The sequence below is a fragment of the Cyprinodon variegatus genome, unplaced genomic scaffold (genome assembly GCF_000732505.1).
Source record: "Cyprinodon variegatus isolate N-32 unplaced genomic scaffold, C_variegatus-1.0 Scaffold533, whole genome shotgun sequence".
Taxonomy (NCBI): domain Eukaryota; kingdom Metazoa; phylum Chordata; class Actinopteri; order Cyprinodontiformes; family Cyprinodontidae; genus Cyprinodon; species Cyprinodon variegatus.
The window spans coordinates 537,780-559,243 of record NW_015150986.1 but is presented as its reverse complement, the minus strand read 5'-3'; the positions used below and the strand labels follow the sequence as shown (position 1 = coordinate 559,243).

The following is a 21,464-nucleotide window of genomic DNA, read 5'->3' as shown; positions in this document are numbered from 1 at the left end:
ATGCAGGATGACATAATAATAAAAATTTGTTAGAACTGTAAATATACAGTCATAATTTACTATTACTATTTTTTAAAGTATTTATTACTGTTTTCAAGGCTTCACTTTAAAAAAATTCAATTGTCTTGAGCTGTTTTAAATGAAATTTATTTTTGTTTATACCGGTGTATTCAAAATGACAAAGTAAATCTGTTTAATGCTTAACTGTCACTGTAGCTTCTAAAATAGACCATAATATCACAACTTTTGATGCCAATGATTTTTTTTTAGTTTTCATGTTTATTTCATAAAGAATTAAGATATATTATTTGAATGGTATTTAAGGAGAACTTCATGCAATTCTTTAATACTTTTTAATTTTAATAGGATAAAAACATATAAAAAGGCTAATTATGAGAATCCCGATTGTAGTTCAGCATAGCCTCCATACAAGGTTTGTTGGAACACTGAAAATGTATTTTTATTTTTTATTTAAAGTCAAATTAAGTAAAACCTCAACCTGAATTGAATTGAGAATAAAATAAGTAAGTTACAAAAAAAACAAAAAAAAAAAAAAAGAAAAGCTCCAAATGAAACAGATTTAATTTAGCTTTGTAGTGTAGATGTAAATAAATTTACCAGAGTTTAGGTAAGTTAATTAACCTTTTTTTTTTAAATTGGTAACTCGATATTACTTAATTAATTTGAGATATTGTTGAATTGGTTACCTTTATTAGCACTTAAATATACACATTATAACAACCAGTTAATATCCCTTTCTAAATTAACATAGTACAATATAATAGAAAATAGCAAACATGCAAATTTATATTTTTTATTTGGGGGGAAGCTCAACTTTTAAAATAAATACACAAATTCTGAGTTCTGTTTTTTATTTAATTCTGCATTTATTTAAATAAATATCAACTCAACTTTACATATTTATTCTTTTTATTTCTTTATATGGAATCTTAAATTATTTTATATATATATTTTTTTTATGCTTTATTAGCCATTCCGTGTTGAGAATTGATATACAACAGTTAGTGAAACATTGGACAATTATAGGTAAAAGTATAACTTTAAGAAAGACGAGACATAGAAGGTAAAAAAAAATAAAATAAATGAAATAAACAAATAAATAAATAAATAAACATAAAATAATAATATCTAGGGGTTTACATTGAGTTTATGGTCATTTACAAAATTGTATACTTTTATACCATTTTTCTTCATCATAAATTTAAGTGATTTAAAATACAAAAAAAGTTCTTTAAGGAAAACGTTGAAGTTTGGCTTGGTCCTCATGTATTTGTTTTTGTGAATGAAAAATTTCCCCATCATGAATAAAACATTAAAGGCTATGTCTTGCAGGTTATCTGTCATTTCTATTCCAAACAAAACACTCTCTTTGTCCAGATAAGAAGGAAATTATTTTATAATTGACCAGACTGTGGCACATCCGGGGCTCCATAGATCCTGAATGTCAGCAATCAGCGTTGGAGGGAGCTGTGGTCTGTTTACTAGAGGGAAGAGGGGAAGGAGAGAGGGCAAATAAGGGAGGGGGGAAACTGAAGAGAGCAACGAGAGAGAGAGAGAGAGAGAGAGAGAGAGAGAGAGAGGGCAGGCAGGCAAGAAAACTTTTCACTTGTGAGGAGCCACAGAGGAAGCGTGTGTGCGTGTAGGAGCGGCGACCATGCAGGTAAAAACGCATTTGCTAATTGCTCCCAACTTAATTAAACCAGATCCGCGGTCGTTTAATTGCGCCCCTTCGAAGAGTGGCCTGCGACTGTTAGACGAGCGAGTAAAAAAAACGACGGATCGTGCCCCGATACTAATCCGATCCATAATAGAAATCCCACATTAAATCCCAAACTTTTTTTTTTTTCTGCCCCCTCCGTCTCTGTTTCGCCTGCTCTCCCCGATCCACCCCCCCATCGTCGAGGCAAACGCGACGGACGTACTCCTTTTTCCAACTAACGTTTTTTTGTTTTTTAAGTGTCGTTTATATATATCCTCAATTACGTGTTTCGGGGCTGTTTAAACAAGAGTTGAGGGAAAATACTCATGTGTTGCACCGAAAGTGTTTTAAGGTGTGGATCCGAGCGCTAGGACGCAGTCAAATAGGGGGTCTAACTAGTCACCGAGGGAGGAGGAGGGGGCGCGAGCCCAACACATCTGTAAGCGGAGCCCACGTTCATTAATTAAATGGCTTCAGTCCGGGTAGGCCTCCATTTACGCTGCTGAGTAGCAGCCGGCGGGTGGTGCAACCCTAGATGCCCGATTGGCAGCTCATAATCAGAGGGGGAAGGAAATAACTAGAGGCCGAGGTTGTTGCCTTTTTTTTCTTCTTCTTCTTCTTTTTGGATTCTGAAGTTTAGTGTTTTTATGTCATAGCTGAACTCTTGTTTTTCGAGCTCCCCCACCTGGAGCCCCGGACAGTTTTGTTTGCAAGCGCACCCAGTCGGAGGCAGTTTGAGCAACGGGTTAATTAGCGTCGCTTGCTAACAGGCTAGCTAGCGAAGTAACACGGCTGTTAACAGCTCCGACTCTTTTGTTTATTAATTTAACGTCGGCCCAGCCCGAGCAGAGCACCGAGCGGAGATTATGCTCACTCTTCCACACCCCCTATTTTTTTTTTTTCGCAGCTTTTAAAGAAGTGTGTCGTTGGCCGCAGGATTATTTTCGGTAAACTATCAGCTAACGAGCATTTCCAAACAGCAGTGTAATGCGACGTAGCGGGGGGGGGGGCTTCACAGCCTAGCTTGCTAGCTAATTGATTCGGTCGGCATAGCTAATTAGAATGCTAATTAATTAGCCTCTTTAAGGCAGAGGGACACAGGATCTGTTAGTTTGTGGTGTTTTTGGTTACATATGTCATGCGGTATTTTAATATGACCTGAACAATGCTCAGGCAGACTCATCGAAACAGTATCTGATCACATATCCCTGCTAGCTTGCTAATTGGCAGGAGTAAGGAAGTGAGGTGGTAGCTGTGTTGGTATTTTTATTTGGCTGCATCTGTTATTAACGCTCTGAGAAAATGCATGGGCGACATTTGTAGAAATGCAGACTGTTTTGATGTCACTTTTTGCTTGAGTTAAAATGCATGTTGTTGTGGGGAGGCAATGTGATCTCAAAATAAACGGCCCAGTGTTTTTTTCTAGTGCTGCATGGCTTCATTTGCATTTTTTTTTAGCTGTTCTCCTTTTTTGTTTTTGCTCTTAATGGTTGATCATCTGTGAAATGAGTCTGAATTAAAAGAGGAATAAAACACTAGTTCTTCAATTTAATATGAACGGGTTCTTGTATTACAATGTGACATTTACAACAGTTTATGAGGAAATTAAGATCAGAGTTAACAGGGTGGGATTAGTTTTACTAGAAATAACTGCATATTCTACACTTACATCTAAAATAAAAGCTACAAAAACAAAAATATCTCCATAAATACTGTAATAAACGCTTTATTAATGCTGGATTTAAGATTGGTGCTTATTCTCATGAATGATTTTAACTCAATTAAAAGAGTAATGGCATGTCTGCTTCAAATGAGATTGTTGGAAATTTTGTTCGAGTGCTTTTAAAGTGCTGAAATTAAGATTTTCATCCCTCAGCTTAAACTTGAACTAGCACTTTTTTTTTTTTTTACTTTTGCATATACGGTAAATTTTGCAGTGTTAAAGTAACACTTTAAGAGTCCCACTTGGAATTAGTGTTAAACTAGAACTCTACATAGTGTATATTTTACTGCAGTTGTTGTTGTAATAACTCTAAAAGAGTCAATGTACTTTGACACTGCATATTTAATGCTGTGGAATTTACTGTGTACATGCAGAAAATATTACGTTTTTAGGTAAATTAATACAAATTGGGCTGCCCAAAAACCTGTATAATTCGCTTCCAGCTGTGTTGTTAACAGTAATGACATACAATGAATAATAAATGCTATCTGGGGATTGTTATTGGAGTTACTCCAAACTGCAGCAAATAAGAATTGGTTTCTGAAGGGGCGGAGCAGCTTTGGGCTGAATAACAGAATAGGTGATTGGAGCATAGTAGCATGCCTTAGATTTACTGAAGTACTATGTCTACTGTAACATCTTTGTAATTTAATATGCATACATACAGCAAAGGAAACTTGCTGAACAATCAACAAATGTATCAAGCTTTAAGCACTATTGTGGAGGATATTTGTTGTTTTTGCTGTTTGACACTTTGTAGAGAAACTTCAAGAATGCTATTGATTATTTTAGCAACTGCTTAACCTCTTCTTCCAATTTGATCTGAAAAGATTTAATCTTAAAATATTAATTGCACGTTTCAGATGCATTTATAGAGGGGAAGAAGTATAACAAGTTTGTAATTGGTGCTCTTAGTGGGTGGTTCTGTCTGCAATTTGTGTTTGAGTCTCTGCGTTTTAGATAATTGCAATAGTCATTAACAAAAGTACAGTTATGAATATTCTGATTAATTATTTTAGCCTTTAAAATATGCAAAGCCAATATTTGCAGATTCAACATAGTAGGGAGCCTATCAGATTAGAAAACAGCTTTAAGTTGAGGTGGATAAATGGATGCCCTTAGGTTTCCTCATTTTGAGGGTCCAGCTGTTTTGTTTCTAAAAGGCAAGGTTGCATTGTATAGCAATAGGTGGGGCAGGGGCAGAGCTTTAAAAAGTGGGTACAATGGGACTTTGGTATGTCTTGGAAATAAGTTTATGTTGTGTGCATGATGGGTGTTTTATATTTTATTTATTTTAATTTTGGTACTGAAAGGTTGCCATGCCTACTATGGCCTATTCCCATGGCTAAAGATTTTGGAGGTTGAAAAGGAACATAACCTGGAAAAATATAATGTCGATCTGACATTAGTTTTTTTATTTTTATCAAAACAGTAAATATGCCATTACAGGGTTTAACATTGTACAGTCAGGCTATGCAGTAGGGCTGAAACAATCAGATTAATTGATTATTGAAATAATAGTCAACTATTTTAGTAATTGATTAAGCGTTAACTTGAGTGTAGATAGATTTAGCTGATAGAGAAACCCACTTAGAGCAGCAATTATATATTTTCTTGCAATTTTGACATAAGTTTGGACTTGACAAAAAACTTTTCTGCCGATCTCCTCTAGAACTCCTCAAGTAGAAAAGTTTTCACCCGTTTTAATTTCTTTAAAAAATCTTCTTTAAGGAACCTTTGTCGACCGATTATTAATCCAAAAAATAATCGACAGATTAATCGATTTGCAAAATAATCGATAGATGCAGCCCTACTATGCAGATCGATTGGTTTAGCTTTACAAGTGCTGGTAAATACAGTTTTATTTACCGGTATAAGGTTTAACATTAAAAACTTTCCTTTCAAGGTTTTGCGTTGTCCCACGGCTGCTTTTATCCTTCACTATTGTTCTCGGTTTGTTTGTTATAGTTGAAAATGACGTTAATATATGTAGATGAGAGGAATGTTCTAGGAAATCAGCTTTGGGTAACATAAACACAATACACCTTTAGTGTCAGCGATTACATCGGCCTAATATTCACCATTAACTGCCTGATCTAATGCTTAACCAGCCTGTACTGATTTTCCTGCTCCAAGCTGTTGATGACATTGTTTTTTATCCTTCAGGAGGAGTCTGTAGAGGCGGCGTGCAGTGAAAGGAATGGGGTTGCAAAGTGGCTGTGCCCCCTGTGCCAACAAGGGCAGTCTGACCGATCTTCCTTGTCTCTACATCTCACTGAGCAACACAGCGTACTTCCATCGTGTGTGGAAAGACTGCTGGACATTGTAAGTTTGGTATGTGTCTGTTCCTATGTTACATCACACATAAATTCAGGGTTCTTTCTAACAAGCACTTTTTTCCTAATCGCATTGATAACTAAATAAGAAGGAAAAAGAATATTATCTCTAAGATTTTTGTTATTCAGGTTAAATGTAAAAGGTGTGGGTCTTTACCAGTTTTAAAATGAGCTACACCCTTATGTGAAATATATTTTTTAAAAAAACACGCTACTGAGCGCAATTTTTAGTTATTAAAAGAAAACCTTTAGTTATTAAAAAAATAGATAAAGTTTAGAAAAAGAAAATGAATCTCTCAGCTCTTGCGGAGAAAAGTTTCAGTCTGGTGGAGCTAATTAAAGCACTAATTAGCTTATCATCAGCATGCCAGAAAAAAAGCAGAATGTTTAGCAGTTTCAGGGCTCGGGATGTTCAGGTGTCTATTTACACTAGGGCTGCAACTAATGGTTAATTTGTAAAGTGATTATTCTGTTGATTATTTTTTTTCGATTGATCTATTAATAATCGGATAGTTAAAGGTTCCTTAAAGACGACTTTTTACCAAATGAAACCAGGTGAAACTCAAACTTTTCCGGTTGAGGAGTTCTGAATAGAGCATTTTGACAGACGAAAATACATATTTTTTTAATATTAAATTTAAAACGTTTGTATTTTTTATTTTTATTTTTTTCGTTCTTGGTATAATTACTGCTCTAATGGGGTCGTTCTGTCAGCTACAGACATGCTTTAGAGTCTTTTTGCTCCAGTTAACGACTAATTGATTACTAAATCAGTCAACGATTATTCCAATAATTGAATTATCCCGATTAATCCGATTGTTTCAGCCCTAATTTACACAATACCAAGCTTTACAGCTAAGCAATATGGCTTTGAAATCTAACCTCCATTTCTATTTTGTTTCCTTCCAAACTTGATTAATTGACTAACCTTTTATTTCTTTATAAACAAAAACAAATGATGTACTTGTATCCTTGTGAAACAGTCAAACTAAAGCCTCTTTAGCAGTTGGTGGGTTTTTCAAACAAGGGTCACCCGCTAACAGTTGGCGTTTGCTTCTCTTCCCATTGGCAATAAAAAGCTGTCAGACCCCCCGCTGGCAAGAAACCTGGCCTCAATTGCCCCACTGTCACGTCTCTGGTGACGCCATCATGCTGGTTTAGCGATGATGACGTCACCAGTGCAACAGTAATCAGAAAACGACAAAAAGCAACATGGAAGTTAGCCGATGTGCTTTATTGCTTCGCTCTTCTTCCGAATCCCTCTTACCGGTACTTACTTTACTCTTGGCTTGTTAGATCAGACGTAAGTGGTGCGGTGTGTTGATTTAAAGTCTCCAACTAACCATGATTTTGCAAATCGATTAATCTGGCGATTATTGTTTTGACTAATAATCACATAGCCAACGATTCCTTAAGGAAGATTTTTTATGAATATTACAAATATTTCTAGGTAAAACTAAAACTTTTCCACTTGAGATCTAGAGTATTTTGACGGATGAAAAAGTTGTTTTTTTTATTATTTTTTTTATCTTGAATGCAAAATGTTTACTTTTAACTGCTCCAAGTGGGCTGCTCTGTCAGCTAAAGACATGTTTTACAGTCTCTATACTACAGTTAAAGAGTAATTGATACTAAATTAGTTGACAATTATTTAAATAAGCGATCAATCCGATTGTTTCATCTCTTGTTGATTTACGTACGTTGCGCTCCGTGTTTATGTTAATTAGCTGGTCGACCTGGGTCTGCTCTTCTTACTGTATGTCGATCGGAGCTGAGCCATTTGAAGGCGATTTTAACCTGTTTGCGGTTCAATGTGCTGTTCCCTCTGCCACTAAAAGCTGATTGTTCCCGGGTTTAAACAGGTTTTTCGGCCAATGGGAAAGGGATATAAATGTTTCTAGCTGGTGCTTATCACACAGTGAGCTTGTTTATCCATTATTAGTAAATGTATAAAAACAAACGGTGATGAACTAATGTCACTCTGAGCTATGGAAGCCCAACGAGTACCTTGGAGGAAAAAGATTCAGATTTCCTAAATATGTGATTAAATAACAGAAAATTGATAAACTGAAATACAAATAATCAGTAAAATATTGAATCTTAAGGAAGATATTTAGACTATTTCTAAACAACTGAAACATCCTAATTCCACAGCAACAGATTATTCACAAGTGATACAAAATTTAAAACTGTTGTTAATTTTTTCAGGGTTGAATGTTTCTGCAGTTTTACCCAAACTCAGACTGTGTAATGGAAAACCCCAAAAAGCTCCACCCCCCCCAGCCTCACCAGGCCTCAGTTAGCATGTTAAAGTTCATGACGATGCAATCAGGGAAAAGCTGAACCAGTAGAATCTGTCTGGGAGCCTCCTCTCACTAAAGGGATATGGCAAACATTTCAACCATGAGCCCTCCGGTAAAATTGGTTTGGAAAAATGAAACTAAAGTCTAGATGCGCTATGCCAGATTTGGGGAAAGAAACAAGTCATATTCCAGAAAGCGGCTCATACCAACTATTAGTCATGTGGTGGAAGAGATGATTAAATATCTTAATTTTAGGATCATTTTTTATTTTTTTTGTGGGTTACTTTAAACCTTAGAGCCAAGAGATGAGCAGAGAGGAAATAGATTTACATCTTATAGATGTAAATTCTCTCCCATTTGCTTTAGCAATTACAAAGATTTTTTTTTACCATGTTTTAAAAGCGTAGTTATCATAATCCAGTATTTTTATCCTTTTTAAAATTTCAAGAACATGGAAAGTAACTGCTAAATACTTCTTTTATTTAACATAAATCTTTTTGAGGTAATACCATTAAAAAGCCCTTTATCTCATTGACAGTAGTGACATTTTTATCTATCTTTTTTTGGCTAAGTAAGAACTGCTTCTTGGTGATTTATTACTTTTTAACTTAGTCTTTAGATACAGTTGCAAAGAGGAAAAAGTTATTAATGCAAAATTACTTAAAATAGTAATAAGGTTGGCAGGTTTAAATGTGTACATAATGTTTGTTAATGGAACAACAAAGTTTCCAGATTTGAAGCGTCTGAGCGCCATGCTGGGAAAATGTGGCACCTCAATGAGCTGAAACCCTTCAAGAGAAACGTTTATAGCACAGCGTTGGAAGACAGAGTGAGTTAGTATTGTTGCTTCTATTAAAGACGGCTCATGCTCTCAGGGTAATTTGCAAATTAAAGACTAGCCAGGCTTGCTATGTGTAATATAACCACACTTGCTTGAGTCACGCCCAAATGTGCTACATAATGACATTCGGCTCATCTGGCAGGAGCTGTTTCACATTCAAGTTTGCGACTAGAATACATCTGAATGACTCCTTCTGTTTTTCCAGGCTGTTTTAAAACGGGCTGCCAGTGGAGAAGAGTGCAAAGGGGTTCCACAGCCCACAGGTAAATGCTATGAATGTTAACAATTAAAATAAACAAATACATGTTGACATAAAACTAAGCTAATAATTATGCATATGTAGTGTTGTGAAAAAAGTATAGCAGCAGATAATCTTAACTGACCAATGTGGAAAAATCTCCGGAACATAATACCTGGTTGTTTTTGTCCTCGGTCTGTTTAAGCTGACTCTCTTTGGAGGCTTTTGAAAAGGTCCTAGTGCATCAGATATGTTAAGACTTGGACTAGAACACTTCAAATCGTTCCATTCTGCACTTTAACTTGAGGTGTCTCTTTCTAGCTCTAATCCCTCTGTTTTACTTTACCACCGTAACGTTTTACTGTAGCCAAGCTCGGACTGGGAACGGTGTGTCAGCATTCACTGCCAGTCTAGGTGGCATGTGGACAATGAAATGGAATAATGTAAACGTATGCAAAACCCCATCATGCACTGCAACATATTTTTGCTAAATATTCCAACATAAATTCGCCAAATATAAGAGGAGCATCATAGTTTGTTGTAAAGAAAGCATTTCAATTTTATTATAATTTAGTTTGTTGCAAGGGTTTTACAGTTAGAAGAAATAGAAAATGACACCATATGCTGATGGTCACAAGGATGTGCATGACAAGGAAGGGCTATATATATACTGCATGCTTCATTTAGGCAGTTAACATTGTTTTACTGCTTGAGGTCCTTGAGTTATTTACTGTCACAGGTAGGAGCTTCAGCCGGAGCGTAAGTGTTGGGGCCGGTATGATTTAAGGAGGGCCGGCCCCCGCATGCTGAAAGTAGGCCCGGCCCACCGGGTAAATGTCCAGTATCACAGATTACCAGTCCGAACCTGCTGTAGAGTCACACCAGTAAACGGGAAGCACACCTCCAAAACTAAATCTCTACTAAGAATATGTTCCCAGAGATCTTAGATCATATGGATCTGTTTTTCTTTTTTTTCACTATATTGAAGCAAGAGACAACAGTTTATTGATTTTTGGATTTGGATGCCTTTTTTTTTTATTTTATTTTTTTTTTTTGTTAATTCCCCCAATCCCTTATCATTAAATGATGAACCCTGGACTTTATTAAGTCAAATGAGTCTAACAGAGCTTTGGATGATGATCTGACCTCTTTATGATGTTCCATATCAGTCGTATTTGCACTCTTGGGGTAATACTTCTGGGAATGTTCCCTGCCAGGCTTTTAGTTAGGAACATTTCATAGGGTATACACCTTGGTGTATCACATCTTTAGGCTTTTGCACAGTGTAGGGGGGGTTAAGGGGTATCCTCCCACAAAAATCTTTGAAATTTAGACTCTGAAACACTATTTGCTGCATTTTGGTGGAATGCAGCTACATTTTTTATCTTTGTTATAGAAAGTATGTGTGCTTGACTAGAGACATTTCATAAGGAATACATGAGATCAATTTTAGGTATATTATGTTTCATAGGTAATTGAAAGACTCAGAAAATGTAATGAAAGTTCACACCATGATTTGAGCAGCAAAACAGCACCTGCTGCTTTATTCTTGATGCTTGTACGCAGGTCAAGTAAAGTGTTGACAGTTGCGGCTAATGCTTGTACTCAGGCTGATTTACCACTACGCAAAACTAAGCAGTTTCCTAGCGCCCCAAGTTCCTGGGAGCCCCATAAATATCCTTTTACATGCATGGTTAATACAGATTTGACTTATTTGTGCACATTATGTTTTTGATAAAAATCCTTTCATTGATATGCTATCAGAATGCTTATAATATAAGTGTGTCTCAGGGCCCCCCTTCAGTGTCCACCACATTGGATCAGTCTATTTGCTGTGCGTGTGCAGAAAGGTCCAAACAAACGGCAGCAAATTATTTTAAAACAAATGGCGGGAAGAGCAGCGATTCCTCTTTTTCTTCTTCCTCTCAGATGTAAACACAGAAGCATGGTGGGGGTGCAGGTGAAAGGAAGTTCTTTCTGTAAAATTGGCAGACCGTAGTAGTCAAGTTTGTTCAGCCATATCTTTGTGCAAATGCGCCTTTTCTTTTTAGGGCTTTCAGCAAAAAAAAAAAAATTGCACAAATTGCCAAGGCATTTTCCTCTTCTACTCGTTTGGCGTCTGGATAGACGAGTCGGAGTAGCTCCATCTCAACGCGTAGCTGAGTCAGACGTGGTTTTTAGACATACAGAGTGAGCAGGAAGATCGCATCAGAGCGTCGGGCTGAACAAATATCGTGAGCTGTAAACTCGCACAGTACGACGAAACCCAGCGGTTTCCTGCGGTGTTTAGTGATTGTGTTTTTAGTGATTAAAAAAATCTTTGATTCCTTTTGAGACGGCATGAAAAGTCAGCTGAGCACATTGCCAATATCAAAAGAAAAAGGGACAAAAGAAATTATGGAGAGGAAAGCAGAGGGGGACAAAAGGTATAACAAATAATATACGTCTATTCTATAAAAATTTCTGTATCTGTATAATAGGTCTGTTTAATGTCTTGTCTGAATTCAGAGGGCCCCTGTCTGTCTAGGGCCCCAAATTTCCTAAATCTGCCCCTGCTTGAGCTGCTCCTGTGTTCAGTGTCAGAGTGTCTTTACTATAGTGACAGTGATGAGCTGATTAAAAAGTAGCTTGAATATATTTTTAAGCGAGAAAGTCCAAATTACGATCCTGCATTAAAATATTATTTCCCTGTTGCAGACGCCAGTTCCCAGATCAGCTTCTCTGATTGGTTGATATGGTTGAGCAAAAACAATAAAAATTTTTCCCATTCCAGCATCTGCTGCTTGTGAAATGTTGAACATTTGAGGGAAGTTTTCAGGGGAAAATTAGGGTATACCGAGGCTATACATCCCAAAAACAGGGCGAACAATTTGTCATTTTATGTAAAGGGCGCACAATGTACGCCCATATGCATTGCTAGCTAAAAGTGTGTTTCCCACTGTCCCTTATTCATCCACTAGTGGGTAAATGTCTTAATTGAAGTCAAAATTGCCTTTGAGTCAGTGAGTCGATGCAATCAGCTGGTTTTCCTTAGATAGAAAATTTTAAATCAATTTGACTGAATGATCTGGTTGAAATGTAAATTCCCTTGAGAGTGTGATGTGAATTGGCGTTATAGAAATAAACTGAATTGAATTTCTAGACTGAGTGACTTCTTGATGCCCAGTTGTTTTAAGCATGAGCTTTTGTGTCCCCTTTTCTGCTTTACGTTGTCATTCAGGTTTTATTTGATCAGTATTTTGACATAAGTTTACATTCAGATTGGTCTGAACCCCACCCCCCTTCTATCTTTTTCAGTAATTTAAATCATTGCTATACATTTTTTTTATAACTTAGGCTGACAGAACTTAAGTGGAACAAAGGGGTAAAAAAACATAAGAAGTCTCTATGGAATATTTATGTTACTAAAGGAAAATATATGCTAAGATTAATATAGAATTTAAAACTGTAATACAAAGAAATTAAGGTTTTTTTTTGTTTTTCTTTTCCAGATGCTGAATTTTCACAACTGATGTCCACTGCAGAGACCCATTCAGATCCCTGCCAATCTGCAGAGTGTTCAGACACTAGCCAGACACTTGGAGACAAAGAGATGGAGGAAGAGAGATTAATGGAACAGGAGGGAGGTGAAGCCGAGGAGGGAAACCTACTCCCAGAAGCCAAACTACATAGTGCAATTGAAAACTCTGAATCACCAGGCACAAGTGAAAAGTCGGTGGGTAAAAACGGTGTGCCAGCTGAAAAAAGCACCAGGTCGTTTAAATGCAGTGCCTGCCTGGAAAGTTTCCCCAATAGGACTGCCTTGAGCGTTCATTATACGTCTGCATCCCACATTCAGAGGATGACGACGGGCAGCGAAGCCTGTGCCCAGTCTCCCTCAGCTGCAAGTCTGCCTCGGCCGTATATATCCAACAAGCCCTACCAGTGTGCTGTGTGTCGGGTCTCCTACAATCACTCCATCACCCTTGAGAGCCATATGAAATCTGTTCTGCACCAGACCCGGAGTAGAAACGCTGGCATTGTTTCAAACGGTGCAGTAACCGCAGCTGGTTTGAGAGGTAGCGGCGCTAGCGCTCCAAACCCTGCAGTCTCAACCTCTGAGAGCAAAGGCAGCTCTCTGGGGACCTCCAGCAACTGTGCAGCGCCTGGGACAGTGATGAGTGGCGCAAAAGATGGAGAACAGATTACAGGTCCACAAGTGGCGCCCTCCCTCCTTACTGCCCCGGTGGCCTCGGCTCAAGCGGTCTCCGCCTTTCTCACCCTGCTCACATCCGCCCCCAGCCCCCTGTCGCATTCCATCCTCCCGTCCCTGTTTGCTGCAGGTGCAGCTCCTGGTGCCGCTGCTCCTCAGCTCATGCCTCAGCCTCACATGGTCATGCCTCTCATCTTAAATGGGCTCCAGGCCCAAACTCAGCAGCATCAAGAGAACCAGCAAGGTCAGCTCCTTACCCAGTGCGTCCCATTCGTAGGCCTCACCCCAGCCCAGCAGGCCCTTCTAACCCAAAGACTGAACAGCTTGCAGAACCAGTGGCCCTCGTCAGTTGTTCCTGCTCACATGCAGCCCTCTCAGGAAGAGCAAGGCCAAGAGAGGCAGAGCGGCGACAAAAAATGCTCAGATCAGATCAAGAACGGAGACAGCGGTACTTTAGAGAATGCGAAGGGTGAGGGACCTGAAGGAGAAAATGTTGAGGGATCCGCAGAGGGTGCAGATAAAGAAGCCCAAGAGAAGAGCATCGCTGATGAGAATGGCGTGAAAGAACATCAGCATAGCAGAACAGATGGAAACTGCTCTACAGATCAGCCTGGCTTGAAAGGTGATGAGGAAGCTTGCCTGAAGCATTCCCCGGCAGGCTCAGGCAAGGACCTCCGCATTAGTTTGTCGCCTTCAGCATCTGTGACCAGCAATTCCAGCCTCAGTCCCATGAACTTAAATCTTACACTTAGCCCTGATTCCACCCCTCAAAAGTCTCAGTCAGGCACTACCCCCTGTGCCTCATCTAAGTCCAGCCCTAAAAGAAACGACTTAACCTGCAAACCTGCTCTTCACTGTAACGCTGTAGAAATCAATCATTTGGACCTTCCTGTACTATCAGAGTTCCAGTCTGAGGTTCTCTGGGCATTCTTTGAGTCCCGTACCGAAGCGGATGCTGCGAGTCCTCCCCGCGAGGACTGCGAAGCACTAGGTAGAGAGGTGGGGCTTTCAGAGGAGGAGGTCCGGAGGTGGTTGAGCCATGCCCGCCATACAAAGCAGAGACGGCGTGCAGAGCTGAAACATGCGGAGGGGTTTGCGAGACACAGTCAAGGGTCTGACAATGACTATGATGATGAGGAAAACTCCCTGATAATCGCAGAGGGTGATGATGACGCTGAGGCTACAAGCAGTCAGGTCATGGATTTGTCCGGCAACAGAGGGAAGCGCACCAGGAAGGCGGGAAGGGAAGGCCGCGGGGAATCCGGTCTTACGTCCGACTCAGAAGCCGAAGTTTACACTTCAGTCATCGTTTCTGATGAGGAGAGCCAAAACGAATCGCTGCGGGAAGGTGCTGAGAGTCCTGCTAAAGAAGAAGCACAGCGAGAGGTACACGGCGACAAGGGCACAGCTGGAGGGAAAGTGCTGCGCTCTACCACAGTCTTTCTCTCTGATGCGGAGGACGAGTATGAGGATGATGAGGCTGGAGGAGCTCAGAGGGCTAAGAAGAAAAAGCGCAAAGGGGATTTTGAGCGGGAGGAGGTGGAGGCAAAGAAAGACAGACAGGACCCAGATTTGGATCTTGAATTGGAAGCTCAAGGAGATCCTCCAAGTTCGCAACCTGCGGGGATTGACCACTCTGCTGCTCTACACTCTCTCCCTTTGTCCATTGCTCCTTTTTCTACACAGCTCCTTAGCCCTTATGTTCTATCTCTCTCTCCTTCGATGGCAGGCAATGGAAACAAAATCTCACTCTTTCCTAATCCCCCAACCATTAGCCGCTTCCCAGGCTCGTTACTCTCTCAGACTCTCTCCTCCCACCAAACGTCTCACTACCTGTCCAACGGGGACGACTGCGAGTCTGCGCTGGATCTCAGCATGGGGAAAAACAACTCCAAATATGCGCCTTCCTCCTCGTCTCCCGCCGATAGATTGTCTGTGCAGAAGGGACAGCTGCTGGACGGGCTTGGCCTCCGGCCCACGTCCAAAGGCCTGGTGGTGGTCCAGGTTAAACAAGAGCCCGGTACCGTTGTGCCGCCGTCCAATAGCCCGATAAACCTTGTGAACTGCAGCAACATGTCAAAGTCTCACCTCTACATGAGAGCAGACGACACATCAAAGATGGACAGAGAGAAGGAGCCGGAGCTACCTGAGAGGAAGTCCAAAGGCAAACGGTACCGGGACATGCGGCGCTCAAGGACCATCATTCAAGCCGAACAGCTCGACATATTATACGGCTGCTACTTTAAAGACCCAAACCCTGGGAAGCATGAGTTTGAACAGATTTCAGAGTGGGTCCATCTTCCAAAGAAGGTTGTTCAGATCTGGTTCCAGAACATGAGGGCAAGGGAAAGGAAAGGTGAGGTGCGGTTCATCAGCGATGGCACCCTGGCTGCTGTCGGAAAACCTCTTATCAAGTTCACCTGGCCTCTTTCCAAACCCATATTTTCTCACAAGGCTGCTACCAATAACTCTGGGGGCATCACCGCTACCCCAATTGTCCGGACTCTAATAAAGACGGAGAAAGAGCCGGAGAAGGAGCTGGCAAAGGCAACTTTAGTGAAGAAGGTGATCCCTGTTCCCATCAAGCCCAAGGACGTAGCTTCCCCCACTGCAGGGTCCCCTGTGAGCAGCAGCGTTACTGCAGTGCCAAAGATCAAGCTGGAAGCCAGCAGCAATGTCAGTATGGTGAAAGTCTTGCCCAAAGCCCCTACCCCTGTCCTCTTATCCCCACCCAGGGAGCCGGTTCCCATCGCCCCACGGCCTCTTCAAAAACAGCAAGAGGAGAGCGATGACGAAAAAACCGACGAGGAAAAAGAGGACGAAAATGAAACGATGATCAGACCGGGGATGGCTAACCGCATGGTGCCGAAGCTGGCCACGACTCCCATCAACAACCGGCCTCCAGCCTCCACGCTAGTGCCACAAAAGCAAAATGGACTCAATTACTGGACCCCAAAAGTCCCAATTAAAATCAATACGCTGTCCAGAGAACAACTGGCACTTCCCTCACACACGCCGCCCCGCACCATCCCCCCTCCTCCCACCCCCAGCATCGCACCGGTCAGCCCAAACTTGTCCGGCTCCGCAAAGGCGGCCAGCCCCTCCACTCCCATCATGGCCAAGTCCAGCCCCACAGAAAACATGATTCTGTCACCTTCATCCAGCCGCAGGCCACGCACCCACCTGTCCTGTCTGCAGCTGGCCATCTTACAGTCGTGTTACGAAACCTGCGCCCACCCCAACGCCATGGAGTGCGAGGCGATCGGCACAGAGCTCAACCTGCCGCTCAAGGTGGTGCAGATCTGGTTTCAGAATACCAGAGCCAAGGAGAAGCGATGGAGGCTGCAGCAAGAGAAAATGGTACGTTACCAACTAGACGCATTTATTCTGGCTTGTTACTTTATTGTAAAATAAAGTAGTTCTTTTAGGGAGAAACTTTACTATTCTGGTCAGAACATAAAACATTTATCGGGCCCATTTGGAAGATTGGGAAAATGAAGGTCAGAGATAAATATGCCCTATTTACAAGTTTCTTTTTTCCCCCATTTTGTCAAACTTATTAGACGGAGATTACTTCATATACATTTTTGAATTTAATTTATGCTGTGGAGAAAAGCTAATCAAATATAGCTGGCCCAATGTGGGATGTGAGGGTCCCAGACAGCTAAAATCAGGTTGGGCCACCAGTGTCAGTGATAACCGTGACTGTAAGGAGGGAATCTGGTCCTCTGGTCTTTGCTGAACTGTTTTCATTCTGCTGCATTAAGGAGTTTTTCAGCATAAACACCCGTTAAAGGTCACATCACAGCACTTCAGGAAAGTTAGACTGGTGTTTGAAGTCACTCCAAAAGTAGAAGGGACTTGATTAGAGATGGACTAAGGGGATGAATAAATAAAGCGTTGGCTGGACCTTCACCTTCAAGATGAGTAGAAAGCATAGTTCCATCAGATTAGGTAGAGCCTATCTATTCACCAGCCTATCGTCTCCGCCACATTTGCCTCTCAGCACGATCTGGGTTGTTCTTTTAATCTGTGGCTTTGCCCAGTAACAGTCTCTCATTTAATTGAATTGTTAACAGGGAATGTTTACCACTGCACCATGAGAACTTGATTTGTGGGTAATGGTTGTAACTGTGGTTTGCTGCAGCCCTGACGCTTTACAAATAGCCTTATAATCTCATCCAGACTGTTAGATGCAGTATAACGGGTTTTGGCCCACTTCTGTGGTTAGACAGGTTTGGTTTCACTGATCTAATGAATCTACAGGTTGGGTAATGAGGCCTGGGTGGGTCTTAAATTAACCTGCTTTCCAAAACTAAGAGGGCCAGTTAAATGTTCATATGATACATTTTGGATATTTATTTTTCCTTCATAAACAAAACTGTTATTCTACCTTTTTTATATAGATACATTTCTGTTTGAGGTTTTCAGAATGTTTAATGTTTCCCTGCCTTATTATTTTAAACATGTATACAGATATCACTGGTGGTGCTTTTAAACAAATCTGGATGTTGAACTTCAAGTAGCTCCAACCTGTGGATTATAAATGTTTATAGTTGAGAGGAAAATGATGATCTGAGTCCGTAAAAAACAAATATTAGGAACTCTTATGATTGTTTCCCATCTCCGTTTACCTTCCCTAGTATCCCCTGTCGGATGGGAAGGTGGACACCAGCTCCGGAAGCTACCTTCACTACAGCGCCCTGAAAGCCAACCGGCCCATCCTGCCCAAACCCGTTCAGCTGACCATCACCGAACCCACGGCCTCTCCGGCGCCGGGCCAGCCGGCTCCAAAGGAGACCCTGACGGGCCACTGCGACGCCTGCAACGTGTCCTTCGAGTCGCGGGCCGCCGCCAGGGCCCACGTCTTCTCCCCACGCCATCTGGCCACTTTGAGAACCACTAACTTTGGCCAGCCAACGGCTCTGGTCAACAAGAACAGCTCGCAGGTTTCTGCGTCCGCTCCCGTGACCAGCCCAGCAGCCGAGGGGGAGATAGTCATCGAGCTGCCCCCTTCCTCAGCCACCAGCAACAGTTAGAGACTCAGATCAGGAATGGTCTGCACATTGACAATTGTTGGAGCCATTTGGGCTCCTCAGATTTTATTACACATATGAGCACTAACCCTCTAAAGGTAATCTTTCGCTACAACACCCCCCCCTGCTACTCTATGCTCGACCGTCACTCGGCCTGATGACATGAACTGAGCAGACTCCACCCATGCTGCTTGTCACTTTTATCAGCTGATTTCTGATGAGCGTGATGACCCTACAAAGTTCTCCTCCACCTTATCACACTTACCGCAACAATTTTTGACCCCCAAAAATCATACTGACTAACTTCCTATAATTTGTAAAGGCACTCAAATCGCAAAGCTTGACACGTTCTGTCCTACAGACTGAGGCAAGTGTTCCTGCTTTTTGGCAGCAGCCACACATCGCCCAGAAATACTGTTTTTGGGATGAGAACATGAAACACACAAATAACTGGCTGTTAGTTTTTGTTTTGTTTTGTTTCTTTTTTTTCCTCCTCCTCTCACTTCCTGGGCAAAGCTTCTTATGATATGAGACTGAGCTGAGCTGTTGGGAGATGAGGACAACCTGGTAATAACCAGCTTTTTGGTTGCTTCAGGAGTGCTTTCTCTTTCATTTGGGATATAACAGAGGTACTATGGAAAGAGTAGGGCTTGTAAAGGTGTCTGCAATTACATCATAGTTTCATGACAATCTTAAAAATGGCTAAAAAAAAGGGGTTTTAAGAAAGTAGAATCCGTGGCATACCGCACTTTGACATTTAACATTGAGATGTTTTTAAAGCATTCTGATGCAGGTGTCTTTTTATGGGAAGATAAATTGATGCATGTTGGATGCCTTAATATAAATCACATTAGATTTTTTTTTTCTTTTTGGCTAATCAACTGTAACATGCTTGAGGTGTGAGCCCAATTATTATAAAAATTAAAAATGATTTGGATGCATCATTGAAGAGCTTTTTTTTTTTTACACCCATTCCCAGGGAGCCGTCTCTGAATGTCGTCATCGATGTTCAATCCCGTTAAGTAAACCTGACGGCATTTTCATGGCCAAGAATCTTAATTTATTTTTAGTTTTTTTTTTTTCTCTCATGAAATTCTCTAGTTTCTGTGAATTTTAAATCCTCCCCTATGTTTGTGTGTCATTATTTTTCGGAATGTGGCTCCTCAGACTTGCTTGGGAAATCTAAATATTTGACACCCTCCTCCTGGTGCGTTAAATCATGGCAGCCTTAAAAGGAAATCCCAAAAGGAGGTCTTTGTAAATTGATTTAATCTCTATTTGGCACTAAGACTCGGACTGATTTCCCAATATTTCTTTTTTTTTTATACTGTAAGGGTTGCTTTTTTTTGTACTCATTTTATTCACTTGTGTGTTTGTAAAATGACGGGAAGCAATTACAACTGGTAAATGTTTTTATCTAGGTCAAAAGCCAATCCAGTCAGATTGAGAAAGCAGCCATGTTTCCCCCCTCCCTCCCTTTTCATTGGGTTTCAAAGCAGTAAATGACTCCGGTCATGTATGTGCTGTTAGATGGGATGTTAAAACTCTTGAAACCACACCAAGGGAGACACTGGGGTATTATTAGTATCATCCAGTGGCTGATGGGTACTCTAATCTAAGCAAGTAAATTAGGAAGCAGAAAACATGTTCACTGAGAGCTAAATAAGATGGTGCTGTGTTGAAGGACACAAACTAAAGATGTTTTCCTTCGGTTTAAGCTGTATATTAATGTTACTATTAATAGTTTTAACAAAATGCAAAACTAAAACATGATCTTTTGTAAAGAAATATATAAAAAAAAATTAACTGATATTCCAAAGTAATCCTCACTTTGCTTTCTGTCATTCAGAAACCAAAAAGCAATCTTTAGGTCGACAGAGAGCAAGAGAGGTCCTAATGCAAACTGTAAGAAGAAGAAAAAAAAAAAAAAGACATCCCAGACTTGACACTTGCACTAGTCCACCATTTTTGCACAAGCTACAGAGATCCGGGATGAACACGGCCATCACTGCGACGTTTAAAGTGGCAAAACAAAGATGGGATCGATGTCCTTTTGAACCAAGAGTAATAATTTGTACTTGTGTTGGAAACTGTATCTTGTGTGTACGGCAAGGACTAGGGAGCTCGAACCTCAAGCCTGGGATTACACACACAGACACGGTATTGCACTGTCCAAACTAGATAATGTTTTTATGGAGATCTGCTTTATATTCCCTTATGTTTCATGGTCACTTTTGATTATCACTATTGTTATAACTGTACTACTACTTATACAATTTATTATTACTCCTCATCACTGTTTTTTTTTTTATTCTTCTTGATTCATAATGGTTTTAAATGCCACTGCTCTGCTCAGAAGGAGTATGGTATTCCTATGAATATTGAACAATAATAGTGGCAGTGTTGTTAATTGTTAGATTTATAATTAAGCTTAATTTTCCTCCTCACTTGTACCTGCCTTTGTGTTTGGTCTCCATTATGCTTTCTTTGTTATACAGAAAAACAAATAAAACCAGTTGAACAACAAACAGGAGGAGGGTGGTCTGATTTTATTAAACCTGTGGAACGATGACTATATCTGAAGAGAAGTCGCTGTTTATTTGGATAAATTCTGTTTGAAAAGATCACTGTTTTTTTTTAATGTGTACATCTGTGAGATCTCAGGTTGTCTAGGTTACGCTGAAGATCTGAATGGAAGACCTCATCAGCAGGTAACGTATTATCTTTTTTTTGGGCAAGTAGTTTAAATGTTTGTTTAGGAAAACGATCTATGCTGACTATTTGCACAGTGCATGCCAGATATTTAAGAACTAGATAACTTAGTGGTTAAGATGAAACACCCACTGCAGAGCTTTCTATGAAATGTTTTTCTATAGTTTTATAACAGCTTTTGTATTTCCCTTCAGGTATAAAATATTTCTTATCTTGTGGGTCACAGCGGGGATTTTTTTTTTATTGGATACTTTCACATCTGGAGAAGAACACTTACATGCGGGTGCTGTTCCTGGACTTCAGCTTTCAACACCATCATCCCACAGCATCTGATCGGCAAACTAGAACATCTGGGCTTCAATA

General features: G+C 40.5%; 1 protein-coding gene across 6 annotated transcripts; it reads left to right on the top strand.

Annotated features, from left to right (window-relative positions):
• The first annotated feature begins 1,551 nt into the window (after positions 1 to 1,551).
• On the top strand, positions 1,552 to 21,464 carry zfhx2 (zinc finger homeobox 2). Of its 6 annotated transcripts, none has more exons than XM_015391251.1 (5): positions 1,552 to 1,681; positions 5,610 to 5,768; positions 9,129 to 9,186; positions 12,653 to 16,713; positions 17,997 to 21,461. In XM_015391251.1, the coding sequence occupies exons 1-5, from the start codon at positions 1,676 to 1,678 to the stop codon at positions 18,390 to 18,392; spliced, it is 4,680 nt and encodes a 1,559-aa protein (XP_015246737.1). In that variant the 5' UTR covers positions 1,552 to 1,675; the 3' UTR covers positions 18,393 to 21,461. The 6 variants fall into 6 exon arrangements, with proteins under 6 accessions (XP_015246737.1, XP_015246736.1, XP_015246738.1 ...); XM_015391250.1 differs by having other exon boundaries at positions 5,610 to 5,777; positions 17,997 to 21,459; XM_015391252.1 differs by lacking the exon at positions 1,552 to 1,681 and adding an exon at positions 2,166 to 2,309 and having other exon boundaries at positions 5,610 to 5,777; positions 17,997 to 21,464.